Here is a 17,089-nt window from a genome sequence, read left to right as displayed (position 1 = left end):
GGCATTTTCAGACAGTAGCAAGGGCTTATGGGAGCTCAGTCTGGGCATGAGGGGAAGGTGTTACTAGCCAGAGATTTCAGAGGCAGAGGAGAGGAGGGAGAATTGGGATTTCACAGGCTGAGGGCTGGAGAGCAGATCGGCTTGCCTGTATGTAATGTTTACAAACAGAACATAGTCGCTGTCATGTATCACAGGAAGAAATAATCATATTCTGTTGAAGCTGTTTGCAGCTAGATTTGCTGTGTAAACTATCTAAACTTTAGATAAGATATATAGACAAGTTACTTCTTGTAGTTATTCATCTAGGATCCGCTTTAAAGGAGCCCTGAACAGTGAGGCCGGTTTCACACTGATAACCAGCGTAGCGATGATCGCATCGCAATGCTAAAAATAGCCTTTGGGGATTACCGCGGCAATGTGCAATCCATGCAGGAAGTGACTCTCTCTAATGCTCACTTCCTTAGGCTGACAGTAGAATTGCATGGAAGTGTATGGTCAAGATATGCTTCTGTGCAAGTGTGACGTAGATGAGTGCGGCAAGCAGTTTTAAAATCTGCACAGCCCCACAGACATACATGACTTCCAGCTCTCTGCACGTTCCCGCACAAGCTGGCCACCACTGCGATGTTATGCCAGCGTTACCCGAACAGCAGATTGAGGACGTCCGCCGCACCATGCAAGTATAAAATGCCCAATAGACTTGCACTGGCATAGAGTTGGCCTGAGGCAATAAAGGCCAATGCAGTGTGCCATATATAAGTGTATATACTGAAAAAAGGGATTCTGATTCCACCGGCTTCTCCCTGGTTGCAGATGTGAATCACAATCCACTGGAAACAAAGGTTAACCTGTTGGGTTGATCCTATGCCGTGCTTTCATTTTCAAATTGGGGTGAGAGAGGAATATGAAGAACAGACCACTGAAGAGAAGTTTATTCAGGCAACTGGCATTTTTTAAAGAAAACATGACAGCCTCCTGGTTCTTCTCAGTTTATATTTCCTTTTTGACCTGTTCAACAGTGGGGAGTTACAGTGTGCTATTACAGAGGCATCTTAATGCAGAGTTGCACTGCAATAGTAAGTCTGTGCGACATTCAGAGTTCACCTGTGTGATGCGATCCAATGGATTACAGGATCCCAACGCCATGCATGCACTGCATTACAGCATAATGCACGCATTAACAGTGGCAGTAAAGCAAACTTATCATGAACTGTATGCTTAACTGTATGGAGTGTAACAGTTGCATAACATGCAGTGCAACGCATTTGTTCCATATTTTTCCTGTTTTACAGAGAATGCAACATGTGAACTGGGCCTTAGTGTACTATAGTGTATATATTTTAATGTTGATAATATGTTTAAAATTAAGCTTACATCAGTAATAATATAAGCCTGCAATGCTGGTTTTAAGCTTGTAGAAAACTGGCACGTTACTCAAATTGTTCAACAACTCAGTACTATTTAGTACTAGGTGTCTGCTTGAGTGCATAGAATTGACAAGCAGTAGAAATAGACAAAACAGAGAGAAAGAGATACTAAGAACAACAGTGCTGTAGAGAAGATGTACATTTAAAGCTCAACTGTAGTGAGAAGACTATGGAGGCTGACATATTTATTTCCTTTTAAAGTGGATCCGAGATGAACTTTTACTCATTGCATAATTGTGTTCCTTTCCTATTGTTTATAGGGCATTCCTCAAGCCAAATACTTTTTTGTTTTTGTTTTAATGCTCTATTTCCCTATAAACTAAATAAACCACTCCCACAGATTTTCAGAGAGCCAAGGCACTTTCAGACAGTAGCAAGGGCTCATGGGAGCCCAGTCTGGGCAGGAGGAGGGGGAGGTATTACTAGCCAGAGATTTCAGAGGCAGAGGGGAGGAGAAAGGAGGAGGGGGATTAGTTTTCTTTGCTCAAGATGCAGATAAGCCTGCCTCTGTGTAATGTTTACAAACAACATGTCTGCTGTCATTGTATCACAGAAAGAACTATTCTTATTCTATTAAAGCTGTTTGCAGCTAGATTTGCTGTGTAAACTATCTAAACTTTAGCTAAGATATATAGACAAGTCACTTGTTATAATTAGTTTTTCATCTCGGATCCGCTTTAAACAATATTAGTTGTCTGGCTGTCCTGCTGATCTATTTGGCTGCAGTAGTGTCTGAATAACACCAACAACAAACATGCAGCTAATATTGACAATAATGTCAAACACTTGATCTGCATATGCTTGTTAAAGAGAATCTGTATTGTTAAAATCGCACAAAAGTAAACATACCAATGCGTTAGGGGACATCTCCTATTACCCTCTGTCACAATTTCGCCGCTCCTCGCCGCATTAAAAGTGGTTAAAAACAGTTTTAAAAAGTTTGTTTATAAACAAACAAAATGGCCACCAAAACAGGAAGCATGTTGATGTACAGTATGTCCACACATAGAAAATAAATCCATTCACAAGCAGGCTGTATACACCCTTCCTTTTGAATCTCAAGAGATCATTTGTGTGTTTCTTTCCCCCTGCAGTTCACATGCACTGAAGTTTCAGGCTGCTCTTTTCTTCCTGAAAACAGCTTTGCCCTTGTCTATAATTCCTCAGTATGTGAAAGCCCAGCCAGCTCAGAGGACCAGCTTGTAAAAGATAAGAGAGAAGAGAGAAGCTGCTCTAATCTAAATAATACACAGGCAGTGTGCAGAGAGGGGCCTGGAAGGGGGAGTTCAAAGCAGAACCACAACACTGAAGAACTTGGCAGCCTTCCAGACACAGGCCGACAAGTCTGACAGGGGAAAGATACATTGATTTATTACATAGACTGTGATAGCAGAAAGTACTGCAGTAAGCTAGAACACATTAGAATAGCTTTTGGAACTTGTAGGATGATAAAAAACAGGATGCAATTTTTGTTACGGAGTCTCTTTAACCACTTGAGGACCCACCCTTTACCCCCCCTTAAGGACCAGCGCTGGTTTGAGTGATCTGTGCTGGGTGGGCTCTGCAGCCCCCAGCACAGATCAGGGTGTAGGCAGGGAGATCAGATTGCCCCCCTTTTTTCCCCCCTATGGGGATGATGTGCTGGGGGGGTCTGATCTCTCCTGCCTGCTGTGGGTGGCGGGGGGGGCACCTCAAAGCCCCCCTCCGCGGCGAAATCCTCCCCCTCCCTCTCCTACCTGGCCCCCTCCTGGAGATCCGGCTGCACAGGACGCTATCCGTCCTGTGCAGCCAGTGACAGGCTGTCTCCTGTCACATGGCGGCGATCCCCGGCCGCTGATTGGCCGGGGATCGCCGATCTGCCTTACGGCGCTGCTGCGCAGCAGCGCCGTACAAATGCTAACAAAGCGGATTATTTCCGCTTGTGTTTACATCTAGCCTGCGAGCCGCCATCGGCGGCCCGCAGGCTATTCACGGAGCCCCCCGCCGTGATTTGACAGGAAGCAGCCGCTCGTACGAGCGGCTGCTTCCTGATTAATTAGGCTGCAGCTGGCGACGCAGTACTGCGTCGCTGGTCCTGCAGCTGCCACTTTGCCGACGCACGTTATGAGTGTGCGGTCGGCAAGTGGTTAAAGCGGAATATAACCCTGCATTTCAACTTTGCTCTAAAACATTATTTACAGCATATTATATGCAAAAAGCATTTTTTTTTTACTAGACCAGCATTGGAAGGGTTAAACACAGAGGTTTTAAGTTCCGTGCAGACGTTCAGATAGTTACATTCTATTTAGTTATATGTATATATTTAGAAATGTTACACACTCTTTGGCTGTCCTCCAACTCCTTCTCAGTGAGAGAGATGAGTCACAATAAACACTTAGATACATTTGTGTAAACAAAAAGTATCTAACTCAAGTTCGGATGCGTCTGCAAAAATCTCCAGGGACTTTAAAGCCCTGTGTAACCCTTCCAATGCTGGTCTAGTAAAAAAAAAAATGCTGGTTGCATATAATATACTGTAAAGAATGTTTTAGAGCAAAGTTGAAATGCAGGGTTATATTCCGCTTTATGGGTCCATGGCTAAAAGCATTAGAAGCAAAGGATCAGCAGGACAGCCAGGCAACAAGTATTGCTTAAAAGGAAATAAATATGGCAGACTCCATATCTCTCTCACTTCATGTGTCCTTTTAAGCTTTAACATTTAGCTACAAAAGGCGTATTTTTGTACATACTGGAGGTGATACGGCAGGATTATGAAATATCATTGATGGGTCTAATATTAAGACATTTTAAGCACATGACTACATACACTAACACTTTGATAACACCTGAATATACAGTATACTGAATAACTGCATATGGCATGGTTTAAACATGTAATCTACAGGCTAAGTATTCAGCCCTCTACTCCATCTGTTAACCCCAATACTTTAGACACTAGCCCTTTCAATTGGTGTAAGAAATGAAATAAATCCCACAGCATTTAAAATCAATCTAGTTTGATCTATATGTGCAAATATAGGAAGAGACGCATATAATGTTCCATTCATGTCAATGTCGTATGAACCGCTGCCCTAGCTAGTGCCCATTAATATTGTATGAAACCAAGTGCAATGATAAAAGCCAGTCATCAATATTTCACTGAAATCTTTCATTTTCCACACTGAAGCCTGTAAACATATTGAAGGTCATATAGTTGTACACTGTTCCAGCTCACGTTTCATTGGCTAGAGACTAGCGTTATGGATTAAATGTTCTACTCGATTGGATAGCTGTATATTCTGGCATTACATTGATATATTTTTATGGAGCGCATTCACTGTTTACACTGCAACTGTCAAACATAAAGTGAAACATATTTTTACTCCTTTCTTTCAGACACTTCCAGAAATTTAAAAGCGCCAACTGCAACATCAGAAAAACTCTTTCAGAAACTGAGGAATAAACATGAATTTACTATACTGCTGACCTTGAAACAGGCGTCTTTAAATTCAGGTGTCATTCTTTCCATTCATCAGTCTGATCACAGGTAAATCCTTTACGATTGTCATTTTCTTATGAAGGCTAAGTCCCTCGAGAATTAATGTTTCATTTATGGTAGAGCCCAATCAACTAAATTGCTCACTGGTTTATACCCACCATTAAAGTGAACCTGAGGTGAAAATAAACTGATGAGATAAACTATTGTGTTTATCCTCCTACTCCTAAAAATGACTTTTATAGATATCCCATGGTTTTATTTTATATTTAACTACTTTCGGACCGAGCGAGTATAAATCTACGGCGGGCAGGGGGCGCTGCGGTCCTGACCGGACGTAAGCTCTACGTCCCATTGACCGCGCGCCCCAGCCCGTCAGCGTCGCTCGGTCCGCTCTGCCCCCGCCGCAATGTGATGCCCTGCCGCCTCTATGATGGCAGAGCACTGTGAGCCGGGCAGGAGCCGGTTTCATTGGCTCCTGGACCTGTCATTCATGTAAGCCTTTCCCATTGGCTTACATGGAGTGACAGGGTCAGGAGCCAATGAAAGCGGCTCCTGACCGGCGCACAGCACTCTGCCGTCATAGCGACGGCAGAGAGAGCAGCCTGCGGCGGGGACAGAGCGGCGTGTCCGGCGGGAGCGACGGTAACTTGCGGCGATTCGTCGGGAAGCAGCGGTTTGCTGGACCAGCACCCTCTGGTCCTTAAGGGGGCAGAGGGTGCTGGTCCAGAAAGGGTTAAACATTTACGAACAGAATGTTTTGTTGCCTCTGCTCAGTGCCACCCTTATACCTGTTACACAGTTAGAAAAAGGGTCAATACTTCATGTTTGTTATCTCCCTCTGCTCTCAGAAGTTGTATTCTGCCAGGAAAACTTTTATGGCTGTTATTATCAGTGATGTTCACTATATTCCCAACAAGGTACCGACAAGACAGAAGCTGTCACTTCCATGCCTAGAAATTAAAACCAGTAGAACAGCCTGGTAATTAAAAACTGAAGTGAAAAAAATTGATATTTTAGAATTTTATGTGTAGTACGGATAATTAATAGAACATTAGTAGCAAAGAAAAGAGTCTCATATTTTTTATTTCAATTATACAGCTGTTTTTTTTATAACATTGCATCATTCTCGAATATTTGCAGTTTAAAGAGGACCCAAACCAAACATTTTTTTTTATTCAAAATATTTAGTTGCACCACTCTGACACATACAAAGATAAATAAACACTCCTTCAAGCCTATGAGCATTTCAGTGCATGCTTTTCATCCTTCTCTTTTCAGAACCAGGGTTATACAGGTGGCAGCCATTACTTCTAAGCTTAGTAGGAGGTTTTAGATCATGAGTGTGTTTCTCATCCGCTACCCTCCCTCACAGGGGCGTCGTCTATGTGAAATCTCACACAAGCTGAGATTACCTCCCCTGTGACATCATCAGCAGCAGCCTGTTTTGTTTTTATTTTTTATCCCCTCCACCAGTCTGCCGGATTCTGTCCCGGCAATATGAAAGGAAGGGAGGGGTTCCTCCAATAAACGTAAAATATTTTATATTTGTCATCATGCAGCTGAAAAAAGCTGCTATTTATTATTATAAGTTAGAAAATAGATTTTATTTCTGAAATCTTGTATTTTTAATTTGGGTCCACTTTAACTACACTCATTATTTTGAATGAAATGAAACAGAGCAGAGCTAATGATCCTTTGAACTTCCTTGCAGAAATACCTTAAACGAACAAACTGTGAGAGACAGGTTGAGATAAGTGCTATAGAAAATAGCATTGCTTTCTGACTAAATTAGTCGGAGAGCTCAGAGAAGCTCTTTTGCATAGATAACTGAAGTTTCTTAACTCTTTCTGTACTGGAAACATGAGACTCAAATCCGTACTACTCATTTTCTATTTCTTACTCTTAGCTGTATTACACATACAATTCATTATTTCATACATTTTCACCTCAGATTCTCTTCAATATGTTTTGCACTGTACATACACATGTTTATCTCATCATGTCATGTCGCCTCAGGTACACTTTAAGGGCTCTTTCACACTAAGACGTTGCGTTTGATGCGACGTTAAGGTCGCATAACGTGCCCCTAATGCAACGCATGTTAGTATTGAAGTTGGACGTTATATTGAACTGCGTTATGCATCTCTTGATGCGTACTTGATGCGTACTTCTTGGCGCATAGTGATCGAACGAAAACGACGCATGCATCAAATTAAAAAAAAACAAAAAACATTACTGAGCATGTGCAACCATTCTAACGCATCTAAATTTAACGTTCAGCGTTATACTCCTACTCAATGTGTGCACTGTGAACAGCACATTGATTTCTCATTGCTGTGAGTTGGGCTGCGTTAAAGGCTGCTGTAACGTGGGACTTTAACATCCCACTGTGAAAGCAGCCTAAGGCATGCTCTTCCTTCCTTGTTCTATTATTCTCTGTTAAAGCAGACCTGAAGTGAAAAAAAAGTTAATACTAATATGTGTAGTATGGAAGTGGATTGAACATTAGTAGCAAAGAAAAGAGTCCCATATTTTTATTTTGTTATATAGCTTTTTTTTAATAACCTTGCATCATTCTGTCATATTTGCAGATTAGAAACCACACTCTGTTTATTTGAGTTATTAAACAAAGGAGTAATAATGAGCCTTTGTACTTCCCTGCAGTAAAACCTTATATCAAGCTGTCTCTCACTAATTCTTGGCTGTTTAAAGAGAATCTGAAGCGAGTATAAAACTCGCTTCTTCTCTTATATTCAGCAGGGGCATGTGCGCCCCTGCTAAACCGCCGCTATCGTGCCACACAACGGGGGTCCCTTACCCCCCAAATCCCCTCTGTCCTCGCCGGGGATCTCTTCCTGATTGAGGCAGGGCTAACGGCTGCAGCCTTGCCTCAGGCGCGTCTGTCAGCGCGTATCTCCGCCTCTCCTCCGCCCCTCTTAGTCTTCCTTCACTGAGAGGGGAGAGGCGGCGATGTGCCGCTGACAGACATGCTGTGAGGCAGGGCTGCAGCCGTTAGCCCTGCCTCTAGGAGCAGCAAAATCTACGACCAAGTTGGTCGTAGATTTTGCAGGGGGGGAATTGGGGGGTAAGGGACCCCCGTTGTGCGGCGGGATAGCGGCGGTTTAGCAGGGGAACACATGCCCCTGCTGAATGTAAGAAAAGAAGCGAGTTTTTTACTCACTTCAGGTTCTCTTTAAAGGGAACCTAATCTGAGAGGGATATGGATGTTTGTTTTTAAGCAATACCAGTTGCCTGGCAGGCCTGCTGATCTCTTTGGCTGCAGCAGTTGCTGAATCACACACCTGAAACAAGCATGCAGCTAATCCAGTCTGACTTCAGTCAGAGCACCTGATCTGCATGCTTGTTCAGGGGCTGTGGCTAAAAGTATGGGAGTCAGGCAACTGGTATTATTTTAAAAGTAAGAATCCATCACCTTCTCAGTTTAGGTTCCCTTTAAGTTCTTCAGAAAGCAGGACTGTGTACAACCCAGGTTGGTCAGAGAAGCTCTTTTGCATAGATAACTGAGTTTTTTTTTAACTCTTCCTACACTGGAAAACAAATGACACTCTTTTCTTTGCTCCTAATGTTCTATTTCTTAGCCGTACTACACATACCATTTAATATCTCATATGTTTGGGTTTTTTTTTGCTTCACATTTTCTTTAAGTATGACAATATGAATAGTCATTGCTTTTTTTAATGGCTACAATAGGTAGGAAAATGAGTTTTCTGTGTGTTTTTTTTAAATGTTTAACGTATTAGCTCAGGCCCAGATTTACCTCACAGGTGCCTATAGGCACAGATGTCCTGGCTCCTTAGATTTCACCCTCCATGAACCTACAAACCCCCACCAAACTGCACCACAAGAATGCTGGCTCTCCCAGCTGTCACTTCTCCCTTACTTCTCTTTCATGTCATACGTAGCTACAGATGTCCCTTAGCATTAGGTAGCCAGTAGTACCCTCAATATTAGGTATGCCCCTAACTGAAGGGAGATCTCCTCAGTGGACTGCCGAGACACTCTCATCAGCACTCTGCGTAGGGAAATACCCTAGTGTTCTAAAATGACAATGTACAAATAATGTTTAAAGAGAACCCGAGGTGTGTTTAAAGAATGTTATCTGCATACAGAGGCTGGATCTGCCTATACAGCCCAGCCTCTGTTGCTATCCCAAACCCCACTAAGGTCCCCCTGCACTCTGCAATCCCTCATAAATCACAGCCATGCTGTGAGGCTGTGTTTACATCTGTAGTGTCAGTCTCAGCTGCTCCCCCGCCTCCTGCATAGCTCCGGTCCCTGCCCCCGTTCCTTCCCTCCAATCAGCAGGGAGGGAAGGCATGCAGGCGGGGACTGGAGTTCTGCAGGAGGCGGGGAGAGCAGCAGACTGACACTATAGAGATAAACACAGCCAGCTCTGACAAGCTGTTTGTCAGCAGCGTGGCTGTGATTTATGAGGGATTGCAGAGTGCAGGGGGACCTTAGGGGGGTTTGGGATAGCAACAGAGGCTGGGCTGTATAGGCAGATCCAGCCTCTGTATGCAGATAATATTCTTCAAACCCACCTCTGGTTCTCTTTAAGTAGCTGTGTAAACATTTTTTCTACTTTTCATGTGAAAGGCAAAAGCTTTAATTCATTTTGTATAGGCTTTAACTCTTTTGGGACAAATCATTTGCAAAGGGGTGTCTGCTTCAATGCACAGCCAGTGTTGTTTTTTGCATATCAGGCTACAGAGTATTTTTCCCTGAAAGCAAAAAAGGTATGAAAAGCTGTTGAGTCACTGACAATTAATGTTTAAAACAGGTTACATTTCCTCTGCTCTCTGCAGACAGCTCAGAAACACAGGCAGCTTCTGAACGCTTTCTCTCACACACATTTACAGAGATAACCGTGAGGGAATCCCCCTCCCCTCATTGTTCACTCTCCTGTCACAAAATGAGCAGACTGTCATCAGTTCAGAGTGAAAGGAATTTGTTACAGTAAACAAGAGATAAGCAAATGAAATGTATCATTATTTACCAGCACTTCAGCAACTCTCTCAAACTCAGGTTAAAAAACACGTTAATTGATAGTGTTCCTTTAAAGTCTTTGCATATGCAGCCAATATCTGATTTTGTCTTAGCTTGTGGAATGCCAACCCAGTTTACTGTGAGGGGCAGAGCTACAATGTGAGCCAATCACATTTTAGAACATTGCACAATCCTGTTAATCAAGCTTTTTTTATAGGAGGAGAGAAGAAAGTGGTGACTCATCAATTATCTCTGACCTGTCTTGTTCTATCAGAAGTTTGAAAGTGGGTTGTGTTCTTGGTGTAGTATCAGCTGCAGAGGGATGCATGTAACAGGATATGTTGTTATCCTTTGTTTTGGGTCTAAATTGCTGGATTGCTTTAACAGAATTTATAAAAAATATATTTTGTCGGCTAGAGACATATATTGTGTTTCATCTGTGCATTCAGCTCTCAGCTTGCAGTTCAACTTAAAAGAAACTCTGTTACAAATGGGGATTTAGAAGGATCAAAATTCTGTTACTGATTGCTTGCAAAGACGTTTTAGACAATGCCTCGAATATAAAGAGCCATTTAAATTATCTCAGTGAAGAAGTAATGATTATTCTTTTCTATTGTTTAAGGGCTTTCCACTTTTAAGTGAAAGTGGTCTCAGGCTTGTGACCCCTCTGTGTAGCAAGAAGGAGATAATGAGATACTCTGCAAAGCATTTTATATAGTTGAATGGGTTTTTCCTTACTTAGAGAAACTTATTAACAAGAAGGATATAGTTTGAATTGGGGACCATCTTTTGGTTGCTGGTATAAATCGTTGATTCTTTGGCTTTGGTGATCCTCGACAAATGTCTGATTTGTTAACAAATGGCAAGAATTCTGTGTATTGATGATAAAGGCACTCTGCAAATAATGAATGTCAGGGCTTGCTTGCAATAATGCTTTTTTTTTCTTCCTCAGGCAGCACCACTAGGAAATCCACATAAAACTTTGTTTCATGTTTGGCATTACGATTTCTCATATCACTGCATTACAGCAGCATGTTTGCCCCAGTTCTTGTATGCGGTAGCCTGGCACTCTATGTAGAGCAGGTGTTCTTCCAAACTATATCCTCTAGTACCCCCAACAGTGCATGTTTTATGGAAATCCACAGACGTAGTTAATCAGCACTACTCTACACTAATTTCCTCACCTGTGAATATTTGTGGTTTCCTACAAAACATGCACTGTTGGTGGTACTTAAGAACAGGGTTAGGAAGACCTGCTCTAGAGATATGAAGGTCACAGTATGGTCAATGGGCAACAATGTTAGGGCTACACAAACAATTCTGATTGCTCAGTATAGAAAGACTAAACTCTTTACTAGGAATATCTGCATCATTTTTCAAAGCATATATATTGATCTAGGTCTTTTGATTTCATGTCATTAACCTTGCTCATGCTGGTCTTCACCTTTATCTTAAAGTGTGAGTTTTTTGCACTCTGTTGCTTATAAGATAGAAGTATTTTTTGAATGAGATAAATCTGAAATTACAGCCAGTAGAGCCAGCAAGCCCATGCCTCTGCCTGTATTTTTATTTTCAGATTTCTTCTTGTTGTCACTCTGTTGGTTTGCAGGAAATTGACCTCCTCATCGACCGCTCTGGAGCAGACTAAACTGGCAATTTGACTTTAAAAAAAAAAAAATGTAAATAGCAGTGCTGGTTGCCAAAGGATACGGGCAAGTTATATAAGCAGCCAATTAATTTGTTTTAGAAACTTCAAAGAAATATATCAAACAATATGATCAGGTGTAGCTCCACACAACATGGCACGTTTTACACCCGTGATCATGCAGGATTTTTTTTTTTTTAAAACAAAATACTCACAAGATTCTGCAGTCACACAGAGCTAAAGGCTGGAGTGGTAAGGAAGTGACCGCTATGACCAGTGACACCACTCCAGGAGGACTGTGACCCTCTATCCAGATTTTGACATCTCCAATGTAGCTGCTCATCCGTCCAACCACAAGGGAAAGGATGACATCACATTTCGGGGACTCTCTCTCTCCACTTCCTCATTGCTCTAACCTGGCTGGATTCTGTTTAGCTTTGTCTGACTGAAATCTTGTAAGTATAACTGATCATTTTATTTTTAATAATAACAAGTTATGCACAATCAGGGGCGCTTTTGCTTTTTGCTTTTGAACCTAAACATTTAGCCTGGGGCCAGCCTTATGTCATCACTGGTGGCCCTGAGGAGCTATAATCAGTGATGTCACACACTGCTGTTTCTTCAAAGTAAACTTATTTGTAAAATGAAAATTTTTGTACACACAATCAAAGCTATATGAAAACATTAGTTAAAAATAGGTTATTCTTTGTCTTCACTAAAGAAATTTTAGGATGAAGCTGCCCAAAAACTATTAATCTTTCCCTTTATCCTGGCATTTATTTTCTTTTAAACATCTGCATAAAACAAAACCTGATTCTCACTTATTCTTAGATCTTTTATGAACGTTGGCTTCTTTGGCGTTTAGTTAAGTATTTATCAAGCACGGCACCTGGTATCCATAATTGTCTCCAATAAATTGTTGAGTGATAGAAGGGTTTGTATGCACAGATATGGAATTTCACATTAGATTGACTTGATGTGCTATGAAAAAAAGGCTTTATGTGCTAGTAAATAGCAATAAATACCGAGCTCTATAAATGGCAGGATTGGTTTCACTATGTGACATTACATTAAGCTGATCATTTGCCTATAAATTAAATTATAGTGTGCTTTGTAAAAATTCACAAGATCCTCTAGGGTGTTTTGCAGTAGCAATTCATTATATGCACCGTATGATTATAAGCAGTTTGCTAAAACATTACGGGACTTTTACTGTTTTCCAGGAATAAGTAGGAAAAAATGCTGTTGCCTCATCATTATTACTGAGAATAAAACGCAGTTTGCCATGTTGTCATGCTGAGTTTTTGGCTTCTGTAGTGACCTGCCTACACATTGTGCATCATAGATTCAAACAGTAATAGAGGCAGAAGATCATCATCACAACAGCCAAGTTAAAATGAAATGTGTCACACCAGTGTTCATTAAAAGCTTTGGGTGAAAAAAAAAGAAAAAAAAAAGTAAACAAACTGCATTATTAACAAATGCACATCTGTTTTATTATTTATTGGATTTATATAGCGCCAAAATATTACGCAGGGCTGTACAATAAAATAAGGTTACAGACATTGATAAGGGGTGACGGTCAATGCAATTCAGACAATAAGCAAAAAGGTACACAATGCCAACGGATGCACTGGAGTAATAGATACAGTAATTCAAGGTCACATTATAATGGATGTGCTGAAAGGCAAGGAGGGAGGGAACCCTGGCAAATGCTTACAATCTGTAGATATCAAGATTTTAGAAACATAACAACAAATCAAGTGGCAAAAATTACATGGTCAAAGTGTGGGACCTTCCACTTACTTAGTGATGAAGATTTTTCCATAAGACTGCTGAGTCTCATTATTGCATTATTGAGAACTGCCATCTGTTATTAACTGCAGGGCTTATTACATTTTCTGGAATTAGGACATCAATTAAAGGAGCATTATTGCAAAGGATAATGCAATATAAAATAGATACATATTAGATGCACTTTTGCCCCGGAGTAAAATGCACTATCAATAACCTTTTTCCTGTGTTGTGTCTTACAGTAGGTATGGTAAATCTGACATTTCTGAGAAACTTTGACTAGTAGAATGCCTTACGGGGATTCTCACAAATTCTTACAAAAACACTTTCTGGATGGCAGTGACAGTCCAACTGTCAGAAATGCTTGTTTGCAAACGGGCTGGATGATATCTGTACATAGATACTTGTAGGAGACAGCAACATACGAAAAAAATTTATAGTCCATGTTACTCTTGGACAGATGTACATCTTATGTGTATGTATACACATGTATTTTAAATTTAACATTTTTTTTTTAAGGATAGTGGTCCTTTATCAACTTTAGGCACATTTTAAAGAGGAACTTTAACCAACGATTGAACTTCGTCCGTATCAGTAGCTGATATCCCCTTTCCCATGAGAAATCCTTACCTTTTTCTCAAATAGATCATAAGGGACATCTGTATGGCTGATATTGGGTTGAAACACCTCTCACAGTGTGATGTCAAGACCTAGGTCCTGAAAGTTTCCTGTCTGTGAGCCTTGGATCCTTGTTGCATTGTGGGAAATAATGGTTGTTTCCAACTGCCAAGCAACCAGTATCTCCCTCTGTGCATATGTATATCGATAAAAAAACAAACTTTTAGCCTATCTCATTGTTAGGGATTGTGGTTATAGATAATGGTAGTTGGCGCTGTCTGTTTTTCTCATGTCTTCCAGTAGTAAAGATAATGACGTGCAGGCTGATTGGGGATCAAACAAAATGAACAAATTACATGTCAAATATCAATCATTTTTTTGAACGCTCTTCTATTTTTAACGTCTCACTTTGCAATGTATCTATTTACTATTTTTCCCCTTTTTGCTTACGTTCCTCTTTAAGTAACGTTCTTGCTTCTAAGCAACTGCTCCGGGATCTAAAACTGAAGCTAATTAGTGCCTACAATTGAGGGGAAAACTGGCCAGAAAATTAAACAGCAGGTGCTGTTATCTTGACAAAGGGGACCCCTCGGGGCCCCGAAACGATTTGTTGGTTTTGGGAGTGGATCTTTGTCGTGATTGCTGAATAAACAAGGAACTGTTTATACTTGAGTGTGAAGACCTTCTGGATTATACTTTTTCCAATTTCTTTCACACTTTAAATATGTTTACACATGATATTAGACTAAAAGTTGGCCAACAGCCGCCTCGATGAGAATCACGTGTGTATTACAGGTGTTCTCCATTCTCATTTAGAGAACACCAGATCTGTAAAAGATATCAATCCCGAAACCTACTGTTCTCTGTACTCCTCCAGCCAGGAGACGTGCTGTCATCCCTCCTTCCTTCTCCATAGAAACATATCTGTACAGCAGATGCCTCTGTACAGCACCCAGTGCCCAAACTGTCACCTGAGGGATTGAGCACGAGGCACTCTGGGCAAAAACCATTAGGCATGTGTACACCCCTTTCCTTTCAAATGGTCATTAGTATGTTAGGTGGCTTTTCTAAGAAATAGAGACGTTCTTATCATTATATTCTATAAACCTGCAGAGTGTAGTTTTCACTGAAGACAACCTCTAGCTGTGTATTTTTCATCGTTTTGGTTACTTTTTGTTATCCATATTAATGTTAATTTACGTCATTAACTGTAACTAAATTAATTATTTAAAAATATTGATAGTAATGTATGCATCACAATTCAAATGCATATTAATATTTGTGATAATTGTCATAATTTATTTTATTTCAGAGACATGTTAGCATAGCCCATAATATATAGTTCACGTGAGCTGCTTACTTTAATATACTATGTTACAGTAATTGCACTAATTTGACATAATTTGTCACTTCAGATTAGAAAACAAAATTTCCAGGTGGTTATTTTTAGGCATAGAGCAGGAATATTTGTTAATTTACTGTTTTGAATAATCTAATACATATTTAGCATGGGTTCTTAGAGGAAATAGTAAAGATTATTTCAGCATAGTGCACTAGAACTCTAAAAAGTTTGTGCTTGGGCTTCTATTCTTTACTAAGTGCTGCGTAATATGTCGGCGCTATATAAATACTTAAATAAATACCAAGTCAATGGTAGCACACAGAAAAATGTAACACTGCACGGTACACTTTTACAGTGCCAATAAGGTCAATTTCCCTGATACAATATGCAATCTCAAAATAAAGCAAGCACGTTGACAAGAAAAACACAAACAAATCAAAAATTGCTACAAATTGTATCGCAAAATCAATGTCTGCTTGTACTGTGGACTGTTTTGATTGAATTTTATGATTTTCTTATTATTTTTTGTTTTAAATGTGTATGCAGTGCTGATTGCCAGTATAGAGTTATCATACCACAAAATAGGATGAGCACTTATCTGTCAACATCTGTCGCCTCTGTCTTCTGTCTTTTATGCTGTGATGTCCAATACCCAGTTCATGTACTAGCTTAAAATTTAATAGGTTTAGTTGTTAGGAAGAACAATCCACTGTGGCTTGTGCGGCAACTCAAGCATCTTAATTAGTGCCTCTATTGTGGAAAATATGCTTTGTTCATTATTTCCTTAATAATAATTTATGGTGTGTGTGTAAAGAATATGACTTTGGAAAATGTTTCATTCTTTTCCTAGTGACCTATCAGCACCCTCTTCATGTACCCTGCGGTAGTGACATGAAAGGGATAAGCTAATTGGTTACTAGAAAAATTAAAACATTCTCTACAGTAAGGCACTAAATTGAATCAATGTTTACACTGACTAAATTATCAAGGGCCAACCAATCATATTCAGGCATGCCTTGACAAATGGCAGAATAAAAACCAGCCCTCCATTGGGTTATAAATAAAATCTCAAATTTGCAATGTTCATTTGGATTTTCCAGCTGTTTGTAGCAGGACGGGCTTCCATTTTCAGGGTGGTCTGGCAACACCTTATCTTTGGCATGTTTATCTGCAATGTGTGCAATAAAGGACACTGGTGATAGGACCATGGGTAGCACAGGAGGTTTGTATGTGCCCCTCAGTAGTGGGAAACCAAAAACAATTTAAACCTAAAGATAATAAGGGGTGTATGGTCGATGAATTTCGGTTGATGAACCTCAGGAACCAGGAGAGGAGAAAGGAAACCGAAAACACCAGGAGCACCAGATAGTGTAGTATTTTCACGCAACGGTGAAGAGAATGCCAGGTGGAGAATGCCATCTTCACATGGATTGGGTATCCTCTTCAGGATAGGTTGGATCGCACTCCAGAAAAATGTCCACTGGATAATTATCACAGGGGCACCCCTGGGGGGAGGGGAAAACTGTACACAAAATGGGAGGAGACACCACAGTGTATAATGCAATGAGTAAATGTGAGTAATTAAACCTTAGGTAGGAGGTTTAATTTTATTGGACACAGGAATTTATGATGTGTTTTGCAGGACCTGCATGCTTCCTCAGACTAGGTGCTCACAGTCCAGGCATGTAGCTGCATAAAACACTGTACTGTAGACCTGAGGAAGTGGGCGGATACCGCAAAATGTTTTGTCTTTTCCTGTGTCCAGTACAATTATCATC

General features: G+C 40.6%; 1 protein-coding gene and 1 long non-coding RNA gene across 4 annotated transcripts in view; one reads left to right on the top strand and one right to left on the bottom strand.

Annotated features, from left to right (window-relative positions):
• LOC137563722 (protein kinase C-binding protein NELL2) overlaps window positions 1-17,089 on the top strand; it is a 391,218-nt gene that overhangs the window by 106,117 nt on the left and 268,012 nt on the right. For both annotated transcript variants that reach the window (XM_068276574.1, XM_068276575.1), the window contains exon 3: window positions 4,803-4,953. In XM_068276574.1, the coding sequence (XP_068132675.1) occupies window positions 4,803-4,953 (151 nt within the window). The remainder of the gene's footprint in view (window positions 1-4,802; window positions 4,954-17,089) is intronic.
• LOC137563723 (uncharacterized) overlaps window positions 1-17,089 on the bottom strand; it is a 125,254-nt gene that overhangs the window by 65,646 nt on the left and 42,519 nt on the right. The window lies entirely within an intron of this gene.

This window comes from Hyperolius riggenbachi, chromosome 3 (genome assembly GCF_040937935.1).
Source record: "Hyperolius riggenbachi isolate aHypRig1 chromosome 3, aHypRig1.pri, whole genome shotgun sequence".
Classification (NCBI taxonomy): Eukaryota; Metazoa; Chordata; class Amphibia; order Anura; family Hyperoliidae; genus Hyperolius; species Hyperolius riggenbachi.
The sequence above is the reverse complement of the archived record's forward strand: the minus strand, read 5'-3'. Positions and strand labels throughout refer to the sequence as shown.